This window comes from Mycteria americana, chromosome 17 (genome assembly GCF_035582795.1).
Source record: "Mycteria americana isolate JAX WOST 10 ecotype Jacksonville Zoo and Gardens chromosome 17, USCA_MyAme_1.0, whole genome shotgun sequence".
Taxonomy (NCBI): domain Eukaryota; kingdom Metazoa; phylum Chordata; class Aves; order Ciconiiformes; family Ciconiidae; genus Mycteria; species Mycteria americana.
The window spans coordinates 8,005,470-8,017,843 of NC_134381.1; the positions used below are offsets into that span (position 1 = coordinate 8,005,470).

Here is a 12,374-nt window from a genome sequence, read left to right on the forward strand (position 1 = left end):
TTGCTTTTAGGGTGCCTTACTCTGGGAGTATATTTTTGTGGGTGAAATTCCAGCCTCTACAGAAGTTCTAACATGTTACTAAATAGAAACCAAGATTCTACTAAATACAAAGAGAAAGGGGTCAGGGATGCATAGCTCTGCCTCTAGGAGTTGTCTGAATAATGCCAAATAAGTTGCAACAACTCACAGCCAATTTACAATAAAACACGCTTCTCAGAAGAGCATTTGTTTTTGCTACAGAGGAAGATTTTCTAAGCTGCAAACAATTCATCCACCCACCTTTGAAGGCTAGGCCCATTGCCTTATATAATGGAAACTCTCAGCTCATAATCAGAGTTAACTTGTGATTTAGCATGCAAGACTGACTACTTCTAAGCTGTGTCCTTGTCCCATCAGAAACCAGCTCCTTTTCCTTTTGGTCTTGAAGAGCAACAGTTAACACCCAAAACCAAAGAACTGGTGGGTGTGAGTTAGGGGGTGTGAGAATGGGATGGGTGGCATGACACATACACAGATTTCTGTTGTATGCAGTCAACTATAGTGGTGCATACAATAAAACTAGATGTTGGCTTAAGAAAAGAATCAACACATCAAACCTAGACCCAGCTCTGCAGATCCTCTTACAGGGAACTAGCCGACAAGAACAGAGCCTTCATTTAAGATCACATTTGAAATTTGACTACTGTGCCCAGACAACACCACTATGTAATGCCAGCAAAGTCAAAATCACCTAGGTGCTCCAGACAGTTTCCGAATGTGAGTCACCACTGTATGCAACACCCATACCTTATAAATACTATTGAAGAACAATACCGCATTCAAGCAAATTTAAGAAATGCAAGATTACAGCTGTTTAAACACAAATTCTGCTGATGAAACAGAGAGGCAAGTACTGAAAGAGGAAACGATTTATAAGTTACAGATAGCAAGTGGGGCCTTCACATTCTGAGTTGCACTGAGTCGACTCTGAGTTGCACCCATGTTTCATCGTCTGACAATGAGGATGTACTTAAGAGAACAAGGTCTACAAGAATCCCACTTGTTTTAATACTGTGAATTAAGAAATCACTATTCCTGAAAATAACCATTTTCTAAACCATAAAAAGTTTAGAGACAATTCACATTTATAAGTGGAATGAACTCTATAAGGCAAAAATAACCATATCCACAAATCGTATTTTTTCATACTAAAGCATACTGGAACACACTACAAACAAAAGGTGAGTCCCCAAAGTATCAGTCACATGAGGAGTTGGCCAACACAGCCCCTTGCGTAAGGACAGCAAATTAAGTCCTTTGCGAACACAGAATATTCACCTTCTCACAGGTTGAAAGGACAGTGACGGCTGTTAGCAGACACTCAGCTTTTCACAAAGGTCAAAGAAAAATGTGATTAAATCGCCTTCCTCCCCAGCCTTTTTTTAAACTTTACATGAATGTGGAAAAAAACCAACAACAAACCCACAGTGTCTGTAACTCTGAAACATTCATAACAAAAAGATTAATCTTGCCACATTTAATCACTTCGCGGCTTGCACTTGCCATGCCGTGTGACAGTGTTCTGAAGAGAGTTTTTCCTGGACCACTTAACCACAAATTTACTCGTAGTTCACCCAAACTACATAGTGCACCAAGACTCATCATCAAGAAAGCTCATTCCCTTCAATACACCAACCATGCAGCCACAGCTTTTTCCACTCAAAAGACAAGGACTGAAGTGCTGAGGTTAGTGTTAGCTCAGTTTGCTATGTAATTCCTACGGCTTGCTTCAAGGGCTTCATACCACACAAAAGGACACTGGTGGGAAGTGTAGCACACAGTAGCATTTTACTAGCTAAAGCACCCTTCAGAATAGCTGTGTCTGCCATGCTCTATGTTCTTCCCCATTACCCAAGAGAGGAAAAGGGTGAAAGAGATCTGAATGTGCTTTTACAACCTGTTGTCCCCAAAGCGTAGTTGCCTGAAGGTACAAGTTGGGTCTGTACACATAATCTTTACTTACCACTTACATTAGCTAAGTATTTAGAAAACATTGCCAATTTCAAGAATCAGACATGAAATAAGTATCTATGATACCCTCCTACCTGTTAGCCCTTAACGCTACTCTTGAACTGAGGTGAAAAACAAAATGGTTGGGTCCTATGACTGTACTTCACCCACGACTTCTTCCTCCAGCTCCCGTATGTTTCAAGTATAACGGGCAGAAAGACTTTTGCAGGGGTTGGGTAGGCTGACAAACTGCACAGCACAGCCACTGCTGCCCCGTACAGCGTGCTTACACACAGGAAACTCACAGACGGTTACATGAGACCTTCAGGTTTTGCTCTGTAACGCTGGATTGCTTGGAGGCCCCAGATGATCTCATTATCCTGAGCATTTAGCCTCATACAGGATATAAATGCTGCATTAGTACCTCTAATAATTATGCTGGTTATGGGTCCATTGACGCTTACAGGGCCAATCCTAAAATGAAACTCAGAAGTCTAGATTCAAGTGAAACATCAATAGGAACTTTGCAAGCCAGAGGCACAGAATACACTCACATCACAGCACACGGCTAAAAGTCAGTCTTGGGAATAACTTAAAAGGTGCCCAAGGGATTTTATTGCTTCTTAAGTATGAGGCTTTCTGCAACCAGCTTTTTTTTTTTCCATGAATGAACAGAAATTCTGCATAAATCTGTGCACATTAACATTCTACATGCTCTAAAGAGCAAGCTTGATTTTACTTCTCCTTTGCTACATTTAAAGAGCAGGTCATGAACACACATCCAATCTGATAGATCAGCACACCAGAGATACAAGGTGCAAGTCAAGCCTGATCAAACAACGCTAATCTTTCTAGCAAATTTCGAACTTCTAAACTACAGTTGGAAACACTTGTTACTGCCTCAACTTTCAGTCCATCAAATAGCTGCATCAAATCATATACCAGTCACACCATAAAACAGGCACTTGTAGCTTACAACACCTGTTCCTAAATACCCATTCCCTGCCTACTTAAAACAAATACTAAGTTCTAAGGTAAATGTAAATTTAACTTTGTTTAAAAAAAAAAAAAGCATGCCATGATCAACAAAAGATGGTAGTGTATTAAATACAGATTTTTTATGTGGCTTCCTTTCCCAGTTAAAGGGAGACCATGGAGAGAGAAATCAGTGTTTTGGCCTAAATACCCAGAGCACTGAAAACCAATGTGTTTTTCAAAACTCTGCCCAATTTAAAATAAAGCAACTCCTGCCAATTTTGTATCTAGAATAATTTAATCTGTTGGACCAACCCTCTTCCTCAGTAACCTGCTATGCTTCTCAAAGTACTACATTGAAGACGTGAAAAATAACCCTTTGATGCTACTGAAGACAGTAATTTCACCAACAAAATTTCTGGGGCAAAAAAAAGTATGTTACAAAAGCAGTGTGTAACTGTTACAGAAGATAAATATATATGACCGCATACACACCTGCAAAGATTACATAAACCAGAAACAACTATTTATAAGCACTATCTACTACTACTGTTCTTGTGCAGAAACATCTCAGTATTGCTTGCACACTTTTAAGAATGCAAAAATAACTAAGTCCATCTTGAGAATTCAGAATTTATTTTCCTGTGTCAAAATTGTTATACTGACTCTTACTTTAATTCCACTCAAACTATTTCATCTCCCCCCAAAGCATCCAAGATACAGAAAAAGAAGGCAACTGCAGATTTTCCCATAAACACTCCCATGCAGCAGAGCTGTTTATATACTGATGAATCAATATAGCATCACTACAATATTTCATCAGTAGGTATCACCTTTCTTTCTCTGGAATATACAAACATACCACAATAACCTCTCAGTAAGTGTTTGCTTCCTAATTTTACTGTCTAGTTCTAACCAGATCTAGCTATAACATGACTACAATGTCACAGCAAAAAGGGATGCTTACTTAACTGTCTGCCAGAACAGGCCAGTAATGCATCCAGAAAGGACAGCAATTAGCACATCTAAAATAACTATTTCTATACAGAGACAGTTTAAAAGCCTAGATATGCTCACATCTTAACTCGCACCGGCTACTAGCCACAAACATGAATACAGGAGCGAAATCCTGCAGTGCTTTGCAATCCAGATGACCCTCTGCCACTCATTTGTGACTTCTCCATTCAAAACACTGTTTCCTCTTCCCCCCCTCCCGAGCACAGATTTCCCCAAAGATTAAGGCCCCACAGTTAAATTACCAACCGCTTGCACAGTGTCCTGTCCACTATTACGAGCCCTCAATCACAGGTTTTGCTCCATGCTCCACCATCACGCTGCCAAACATGGCTGCATCATGTCCTCTTTGTGATTGAATATGTATATCTCTTTCGCCTTTCGAGACTTCTTTTTTCTGCCTACCCTTATTTTCTCAGATTAGCAAGGGACTATTTCAAATCGCTATTATCCACTTTTCATTCCTTTTAACAGTTTGATATTTTCCAGTAATGTTCCATCGTAAACCAAATGCATTTATACTTTTCAGGTTCACTTCAAAAACAATCAAGGAGCTTTATACATTGAAACCCTCCCCACCATTAAAACGTACTTATTTACACACAACAGAAAACTCCTCTAATAAAAACCTCCGTCCTTCAAAACAAGCGTGGAGAGAAAAAGCCCTTAACAACAGCGAAAGGAAATTTTATCATCTGGCTTTTCTTCCCTGCAGCTCCCTCTCCTGAAATTGGACCCCCTTGTATATAAATCCACTTCGGAGCCTCTCCTCCAGCCCCTTGCAGAAGCCACACACAAAACCCACCCCAGCCTTTGCTGGAAAGCCTCCCTCCGCTCTGGAACCGCGGGTGCTTTTTGTGCTGGTGAGTATTTTTTTCATTTTACTGCAGAAAATAAATAAAACTACCGAGTCTCCGCCGGGATTTCCCTGCGGAGGCTACACGTAAAAGTTTCTAGAAAGGGGGGAGCCCCCGGAGAGAGCAGCCCCCGGCCAGACCTCCCCCGCGGTGCCCCGCACGGCCGAGCCCTGGCCGCCCCGCCCCGGCCCCCCGCACCGCACCACAGCGGGGCCGGCGCCGGCCCCTCCGTACGGACCGTTATGACACGGGGCGGGCGCGGCGTTCCGCGGTAACCGCCGCAACTGCGACCCCGCTCCCTCCCTCCCTCCCTCCCTCCCGCACTCACTCACCCACAGCTCCGTGCCCCAGCTCATGGCTCCGCCGCGCCGCCGAGGGCCGGCGCTGAGGGGCGGGCGGGGGACGCTCGGGGTCTCTCTGTCCCCTGGCTAGAGCTTCCTTCCCCTTCGCTCCCCGCGCACGGAGGGCCGGGCCCCGGCGGGGCGAGGCGGGAGGTGTGGAGAGGAGAGGAGCGGGACGGGGACGGGGCCGAGCGCTGCTCACCGCCGCTCCCGCCTCATCGCGCCGCAAAATGGCCCGAGCGGCGCCGCGCGGGGAGGCGGTGGCGGAGCGGGGCGGGGGGGGGAGACGATTGACAGCTCCGGCGCACTGCGCAGGCGCGGTCCGCGGCGGGGCGGGGGGGGGGAGGCGGGCGCGGGCGCCACTGCGCAGGCGCGGCCTCCAGTCAGTGCGCTGCCGGTCCCCGTTGGCGGCGGGGGTCTGTGCTGTCGCCTGGCCCCGGCCCCGGCCCCGGCCCCTGGCTCGGCCTGGAGCCCCGGGTCCCCGCTCGGGAAAGCGGTGTGGCAGGCAGCTCTCAGCCCGCCCCGCTTTGAAGTGCGGAGCGGACCGGTGCGCAGGACGGCGGGAGCACCCGGCTGGGTGAAGTGGGGGCTCCCCGCCCGGAGGGCAGCCCTGCCGGTGATCCCGGCCCCGCCCGCCCTCAGGTGTTGCTTCCCCATTTCTTACCGCCCTCTCCCCGAGCGAGATGGGTTTTTTTTTTTAAAGCAAATGTTCCTGTTTCGACTATTTGGAAGGGGGCAACCGCCCTAGAGAAGAAGGAAACCCACACCCTTAAAACTGACTGCAAGGGCTGACTTCCTCAAACTCAGCTACCCAAATACATATATATATACGCACACACACAGAGCCCCAAAATAACCCAAATCCGGGAATACTGAGTCCACCATCTGTCACCAACATGCTCAACGAGCAAGCAGAAAAATAACCAAATTACCTGCCTTTGCGTAAATGTGGGTTATTGTAGCAATTTTGCAGGCCTTGCAGAAAATGGCCCATTTCCTTGCCAGAGAAATAATATTTTTGTGATCATCTTCCTCTGTAACAGCATTTATTTCAGCTGTGTCACAATCTGATTTTACATTTCTGTTTCCAGCTACAAGAAATGTAAAAAGAGCTTTAGACTGATATTTTATATTGCCGCATCTGTTCATGAAAGATTTACACGGGGGGGGGAGGGAAGCACGCTTATTCACCTGAGGAAAAAGGTAAACAGGTATCTCCTTATCGAGGGTGGGGATCCTTTTGATGTCAGAAGATAAAAATTGAACAGCTGCTACAAGCATTATGTCCTCTAGCTTAATGCACTCCTTTCACTGCTGCTTGGCTATTAACCTACATGAGAAAGGACAAGAAAAGAATAACTTATTAAGCAATTCCAACATTTAGAACAACAATGAAGACAAGTGTTATGTTAATAACTGAATTGCATTTATTTTTATCCTAGTTCAATTGATTTGAACATAGGAGTAGAATGCTGCTCGTCATACAGCTGTCTTTGAAGAGAGACAGAGAACAGGCAATGCTCTTGTTCATTAAAAGTTACTACTTTTAAGGACTGACTTCACAACAACTGAGAGACGCGCTGTTCAACTCATTTCAGAGTGCTTCTTCCTGCTACTGCCAACGTATTTAAATATCTGAGCCTGCCATGCTGCCTAAAGCACAACCACAATCTTCCAAGCGTTTGTACTTCCACAGACTCTCAGGGAAGGGGCACCAAAGCCCGCTGTCCTTAGACCTACGTCCATCCAGAACGCATTGCAAAACCAGACAACGTGCCTGCATCACGACTTTTTGAGAGCTTAATCCATAAACACTTGAGTAAAAAGAATGTATGGGGACCAAACAGAAAGCAGTAGTAGTATCATCTGAGGTAAATTTGCTGTGGAATTTTCTTTTGCACAAAGAGCTGGGAGGGGAACAAGGCAAACCTGTTACACCAGCATGGGCAGGGAAACTTGTCCACACTGAGAGATAAAAATGCTTAACCAGTTACAGAAAGATAAAGGCCAGAAATGCAAGTTTTGTATTATGATGGTACATTAGAATCAACCATGCCAAAACCTATGAAAAGTTATTAAAAATTGTGTGGACAGAGGCTCAAGACAAACACTAAATAAAATTAATTCCGGGTATTTCTGGAAGGGGACCTTTTCCTATCTTTGATTGTCTTTATTATTTACCCTGAAACTCTCCAAGACAGGGACTGCCACTTATGTTATTACTTTCAGTTGTACAGTGCCCAAAACAGCAGGGCCTGCAGCTTGGTTGGTCACCAATTACTGATGTAATTAACAATGATGGGAGCATTAAAAAGCAGACCTTTATACTGAAGTATGATCCTGGAAAGCTCAGTAGGTCCCAGCTTCAAAAGAATAATTCAAAATGATGCTTAGAAATTATATTATCTATCACTTCATTACCCAATTCGCACAATCCAAATCTGAGCAACACAGAAGCTGGTGGGAGTTTTTCTTCAGCCACAGCGAGAATAAGACCATGCAGATCTGTTATCTAGATATGGGCTTATTCCTGTAAATTCTCTGTGTTTACCTCTCCTGTTGTTATGATTCAGAACACTCCCAGACATAGATCTTGAGCCTAAGGAGAAGCAATTGCCTTTTTAGAAGGCCAGGACTTTGTTTAGGAAACCCCAATCCCACTTGAAAACAGCCAGATTAGCTGCTAAATGATTCAGAAGGTATTTAAAGAAGATAAAACAAATCCCTAAACTACAGTTCAATCTAAACCATTTTCTCTGGGTTTGTTTACTCAGGCAAAGCAAGAAAAAACCCACAAATTTTAGAACACATACAAGCATTTCTAGCTTCCAGGATATAAGAGGAAGAGGACCCACCTTTCCCCCCTGGAGTTATCACCCTTGCAGCTGCTTCCCTTTTAGTTTTATAATTCTACCCAGATCATCCACATCCAGGACAAGGAACATAAGATATTGCTTGTAACCTCTCATACACTGGGACTGAAACAGCACCAGGAAAGGAAGAGGACACACCTTTCCCTAAGGCCATCACTATCACAGCTGTTTCCTTTCTGCTAGTACAACACTACACAGATCATTCAGACACACAGCAGGGGCCCTTGGTTCTCTTTAAATGCCCTATCAGGACCCATAGAGCCTAATTAAGGCCTGATTAAGACCTGATAAACCTTAATGGCCCTGACCAGCCTCACCTGTGGCCTCCACCCACACCCTCTGTCCATGGACTCACGAGCCTCATTTAACCTTTGGCCTGAAGGTTCAGTCTCTGAGCATTGTTGTAGGGGTACTGGTCTCTGGCTCAGCCACAGCTATAGCTGGCTATAAACCTTGTTGATGTGGAGCCTGGCTCGTATCTGGCTAATTTCAGACCTGCCTCATCCCTGTGGACCTGTCCAGCCGTTGCTAGACTATCTGACCTTGGTTACCATCACCTGAACTGCAGACTGACTTCTTAACTCAGCCTTGCTCCTGTCTCATTGCTACGAGCTTGCCTGATGATCTGGACTCTTGGCTGCTCCCGGCTGCCATCCCTGGGCCTGCCCTGCTCACCTTGCTTGGGCATTGGGGGACTGGGCCCTGAATGGTGAGGCTCCTGCCCTGTTGGCTGTGTTATCATGCTCCTCTCCCAACTTCATGTCCCCCGGGGAACAGCCAGCTCTTGACTATTCCATGATATGCCCATACCTTGGCTCATGGTGTACATTAACAAATTGACACTTAATCTGCTTCAGTCTGTACTGAGGTGTACCTGTAGGCTATTCTAATGCCAAGATTTTTCTGATACTGCTGATGCATTCCACCCAACCTCAATAGTTGCCCATGATAGACTTCAAAAAAAAAAAAAAAAAATATCTGTGCAGGGTTCTAATTAAGATGTTTGGGTACAATGAAGGAGTAAAGGAAAAAGATAGCCATGCTAAATGTGTTTAACCTCAGCTGAGTATGTGCTAAGAACAGCACATTTAGAGCAAGGTGAATCTTGTCTAGAAGCTACAGTAAAACATATCAATGTAATGATGAGAGTTGCTGTTATAGCATATTCATTACAGACAGCAGCCACTTTGCATATTGATAGGGATGTAAATTTAAGTACAGGTATCTTTTGACATACAAATTCTTAGAAAAATGCATAGCCAAAGTAAACATGTTAGAAATTCTAATTTTGAGATCATTTAGTCTAGGTAGGTGGGGAACTTAAGAGTTACTACAATATCCTAATAGTTGGTGGAGAGTTACATGAACAAAATGAAGATATTCAGATAGTGTGTGGCATAAAAATCCCTGACTGCTATTAGGAAGCATCTTCAGATTAAGCAAGGATCTTCAGCTGAACCAGTCCCCAGAATTATAGGGGAAAACCTCATGCTATTTGACCACTGAAGTAGTCAAAGTGTGCCTGATACTTAGTAGTGGAGCCAGGCATGAAAGCCTGTGCTGCAGCTGTGGATGCAAGCAACTATTTCTCAGGAGTCAAAAGTTTCTAGGTTTCCCAGGTGGTCCGTGCACAGGAATTGTAATAATTACAACATTAAAAATATTAATTCCAACAAATATCTGGACCAGAGTTATCTTTTCAGAATAAATTATCTGCTGTTCGTACTTACGTAGGCTTTTTACAATCCGTGGGGTGTAGTGACGTGCGCTACAAGGCCTGATGCCGACAGGACATCTAGCGGCATGTCCAAGCTACTGCCCAGAGAAAGAATCCCACTAGAAAAACACAAGATTGTTTTTTTCATGCTTCCAGATATTTTCTGGTACCAGTCCAGGTTTCTTTGGATGATGGCTAGATTTCTGTGTTTATTTTATTACCTAAGAGTATAAAAGAAAAAGAGGGAAATGAAAATGTAAGAGGTAACGAGTAACATACAGTAACACGTGAATCACCTCTGTACAAAGATGTGACATTCTACATAACCTTGCTAATATAAAGGTCAAGACTATTGATTTTTCTCTGCCTATTCACCCTTGCTTGCATTTTACTACTCGCCTGGTCCAGTCCAGTTGTTTATCTGGCTCTAGACGAAGAAACGTGCACAGCTGGTACTCCATACCCTGAAAGGGAAAATCAGAATGTTTGAGTTCCAAGAGCTGACAGCACAGGACTCCACATTGAAAAAAATTATTTATTTATATTGATGGTTTCCCGTAAGGAAGACACATTGCATAGTCTTTCAAATTTTTTTTTTTAGCAGTGTGTTAGCCTAAAAGCCGTTTTAATTGCCACTATTCGCGTTCACTTTGCTTCTTGTGTTACTCTCAGTTTGAGCAACAAAGAAGTCACTGAAGTCAGGCCTGATCTGCTTATCGTTTCATTTTTAAGTGGGACTACAGCCACCAGTTTCAAATAGTTCAATAGCTGCAAAACTATTCCAGTAAGGAAGCAGAAAGCCCTTTGTTTTGTTACATATTTTTTGGTGATATTCAAAATTAATACTCTAAACCCAGCTTTAAACAGAAAGGCAGTTTTTCCGTTGTTTGGACTACCCGATGCTCAGACATCTGCTCTCACCGTAGCTCCCAGGAAGAAGCTGAAACTTGCTGGCTGATCCACGGCTGAGCTGGAAGCAACAACCCGAGACCTCCCTACGAACTATACTGCATGGCTGAGGGCTGAGGCGGGAAGAGCTCCGGCCTTCACCCGGATGGCAGAGCAGCTCTGCGACGCCTCACCCCAAACCAGGGCCTTGCTGGGCACCTCCACACAGGATGTTCTCGGGAAGGCTCAGGGGGTCCCTTTGGCCAGCGTCCCCCTGTGAGAGCAGCGAGGGCCATCAGCAAGGAGGGAGCTGCCACAGGGCCCTGGCCACCGCCATGGCCCTCACTGAGGGGTCCGGGCCAACCCGGGGGTACCGTGGGAGGCAGCCTCCGGGCGGGGGGCAGCCCAGAAGGGCCCTAGAGGGAGAGAAAAGGGCTGGGAACCCGCCAAACCCCGGTGACAGGGGACAAACCCCGCTGACAGGAGAGACCCGGTGGTGACAGGGGTGAGAGGCAGCCCCGCCCCGCCGCGGTCACGTGCCCCCGTCGCCCCTTGACCCCGGAAGTGGCGCGGGAAGAGGATGCGGATGCTGGAATAAACATGGCGGCCCGCGGCGCTGGCGCTGTGCTGTCGCGGGCCGCGGTTGTGCTGGGGCTGGTGCTGCTCTGGACGGGCCCGGCCGGCGCCCGCGTCCATCACCTCACCCTCAAAGTAAGGTCTGCGCCGCTCCCGTCCCTGCAGGCTCGGTCCCCGGCCATGCTGGGCTCCCTCCGGGTCGCCTGGGAGGAGTGGCGGGGCCGGCCTGGCCCTGCCCGCCTCCCGCGGTCCGGGGCTCTTCTCTTCTCCCCACGCCTCTAGCTTCGTCCCGCTGCCTCACCCCGGCACTTTTTTCTCTTCGCTGCTTTCTGGGCTCTCCCACTGCACCTCAGCCCGCCCGGGCCCCGCTGTGTTCTGCTTTTCCTGTTGTTTCTCCCCGTATCCCCTTAGCCCCATCCCTGCCTTTTTGGCCGTCTGTTTCTTGGTCGTGGATAAAGTGTGTGAAGCGGCCTCAGAACTGCAGTGGTTTGAAGGTGCAAATGCTTTACGTCCTGCTAAAAGTGAGGCAGAAAGCTGTGTGTGGTGAGGGAGGCCTGAACGTGGTATCGGGGGAGGTTTCTGAAGGGAGGTTGAGGATGTTTTTGCTTTTAATCTGTGCTCTGCAGCAGTCTTCCTGTCTTGATCTGTGGTCACTCGACTCTAGAATGGCTGTCTTATTGGCCTTCCAGATGTAGTTTCTTTGTACTAATCAAGCGATCAGTAGAGGCAGAAGAAGACATTAATGCTGACAGCTCTCTGTTTCGGTTTGATAGAGTTCTGGTTGTGCTTTGAAAGAGTGTTGTGTCGTCCTGTACCTATATTTGAGGGAAAGACTAGTTATTCAGGATGGTTGATCAGAAGTGGTGCTGATCGTGGTGAACATGTGCAGCTCCAGAGTGCTGCAATCAGCTGTGTTTTAAATGAAAAGCTGTGCAGTGGTTATGTGATAGAGGAACTGTGCATTTGGGGTGATGCTTTTTAAGGGCTGCTGTATAGTTCATGAAGTGCTCTGTAAATCTCCAGAATGAGGTTGTTAACTTTGTTCTTATTGTCAACAACATGCAATATTTTGCCAATAGAAATGTTAGAAGAAGTTAATAAAGTGGTATATGACTAGGACCAGCATTACTGTGTTCTTGTAGCA

At 45.9% G+C, this 12,374-nt stretch overlaps 2 protein-coding genes across 22 annotated transcripts in view; one reads left to right on the plus strand and one right to left on the minus strand.

Moving 5' to 3' along the window:
- The window catches only part of FNBP1 (formin binding protein 1), a 109,051-nt gene extending 98,818 nt beyond the window's left edge, over positions 1-10,233 (minus strand). For 4 of the 21 annotated variants that reach the window (XM_075519335.1, XM_075519318.1, XM_075519332.1 and 1 more), the window contains exons 1-2: positions 9,780-9,987; positions 6,368-6,506 (exon numbers count right to left, since the gene is read on the minus strand). In XM_075519335.1, the coding sequence (XP_075375450.1) occupies positions 6,368-6,457 (90 nt within the window). In that variant the 5' untranslated portion in view covers positions 6,458-6,506; positions 9,780-9,987. Of the gene's footprint in view, positions 1-5,167; positions 5,447-6,367; positions 6,507-9,779; positions 9,988-10,165 lie in introns of those variants that run through there. The other 17 variants (XM_075519329.1, XM_075519319.1, XM_075519321.1 and 14 more) reach the window with 14 other exon arrangements.
- Positions 10,234-11,228: 995 nt separating this feature from the next.
- GPR107 (G protein-coupled receptor 107) overlaps positions 11,229-12,374 on the plus strand; it is a 40,447-nt gene continuing 39,301 nt past the window's right edge. Inside the window, exon 1 of the mRNA XM_075520063.1 lies at positions 11,229-11,365. Coding sequence (XP_075376178.1) covers positions 11,255-11,365 — 111 coding nt within the window. The 5' untranslated portion in view covers positions 11,229-11,254. The remainder of the gene's footprint in view (positions 11,366-12,374) is intronic.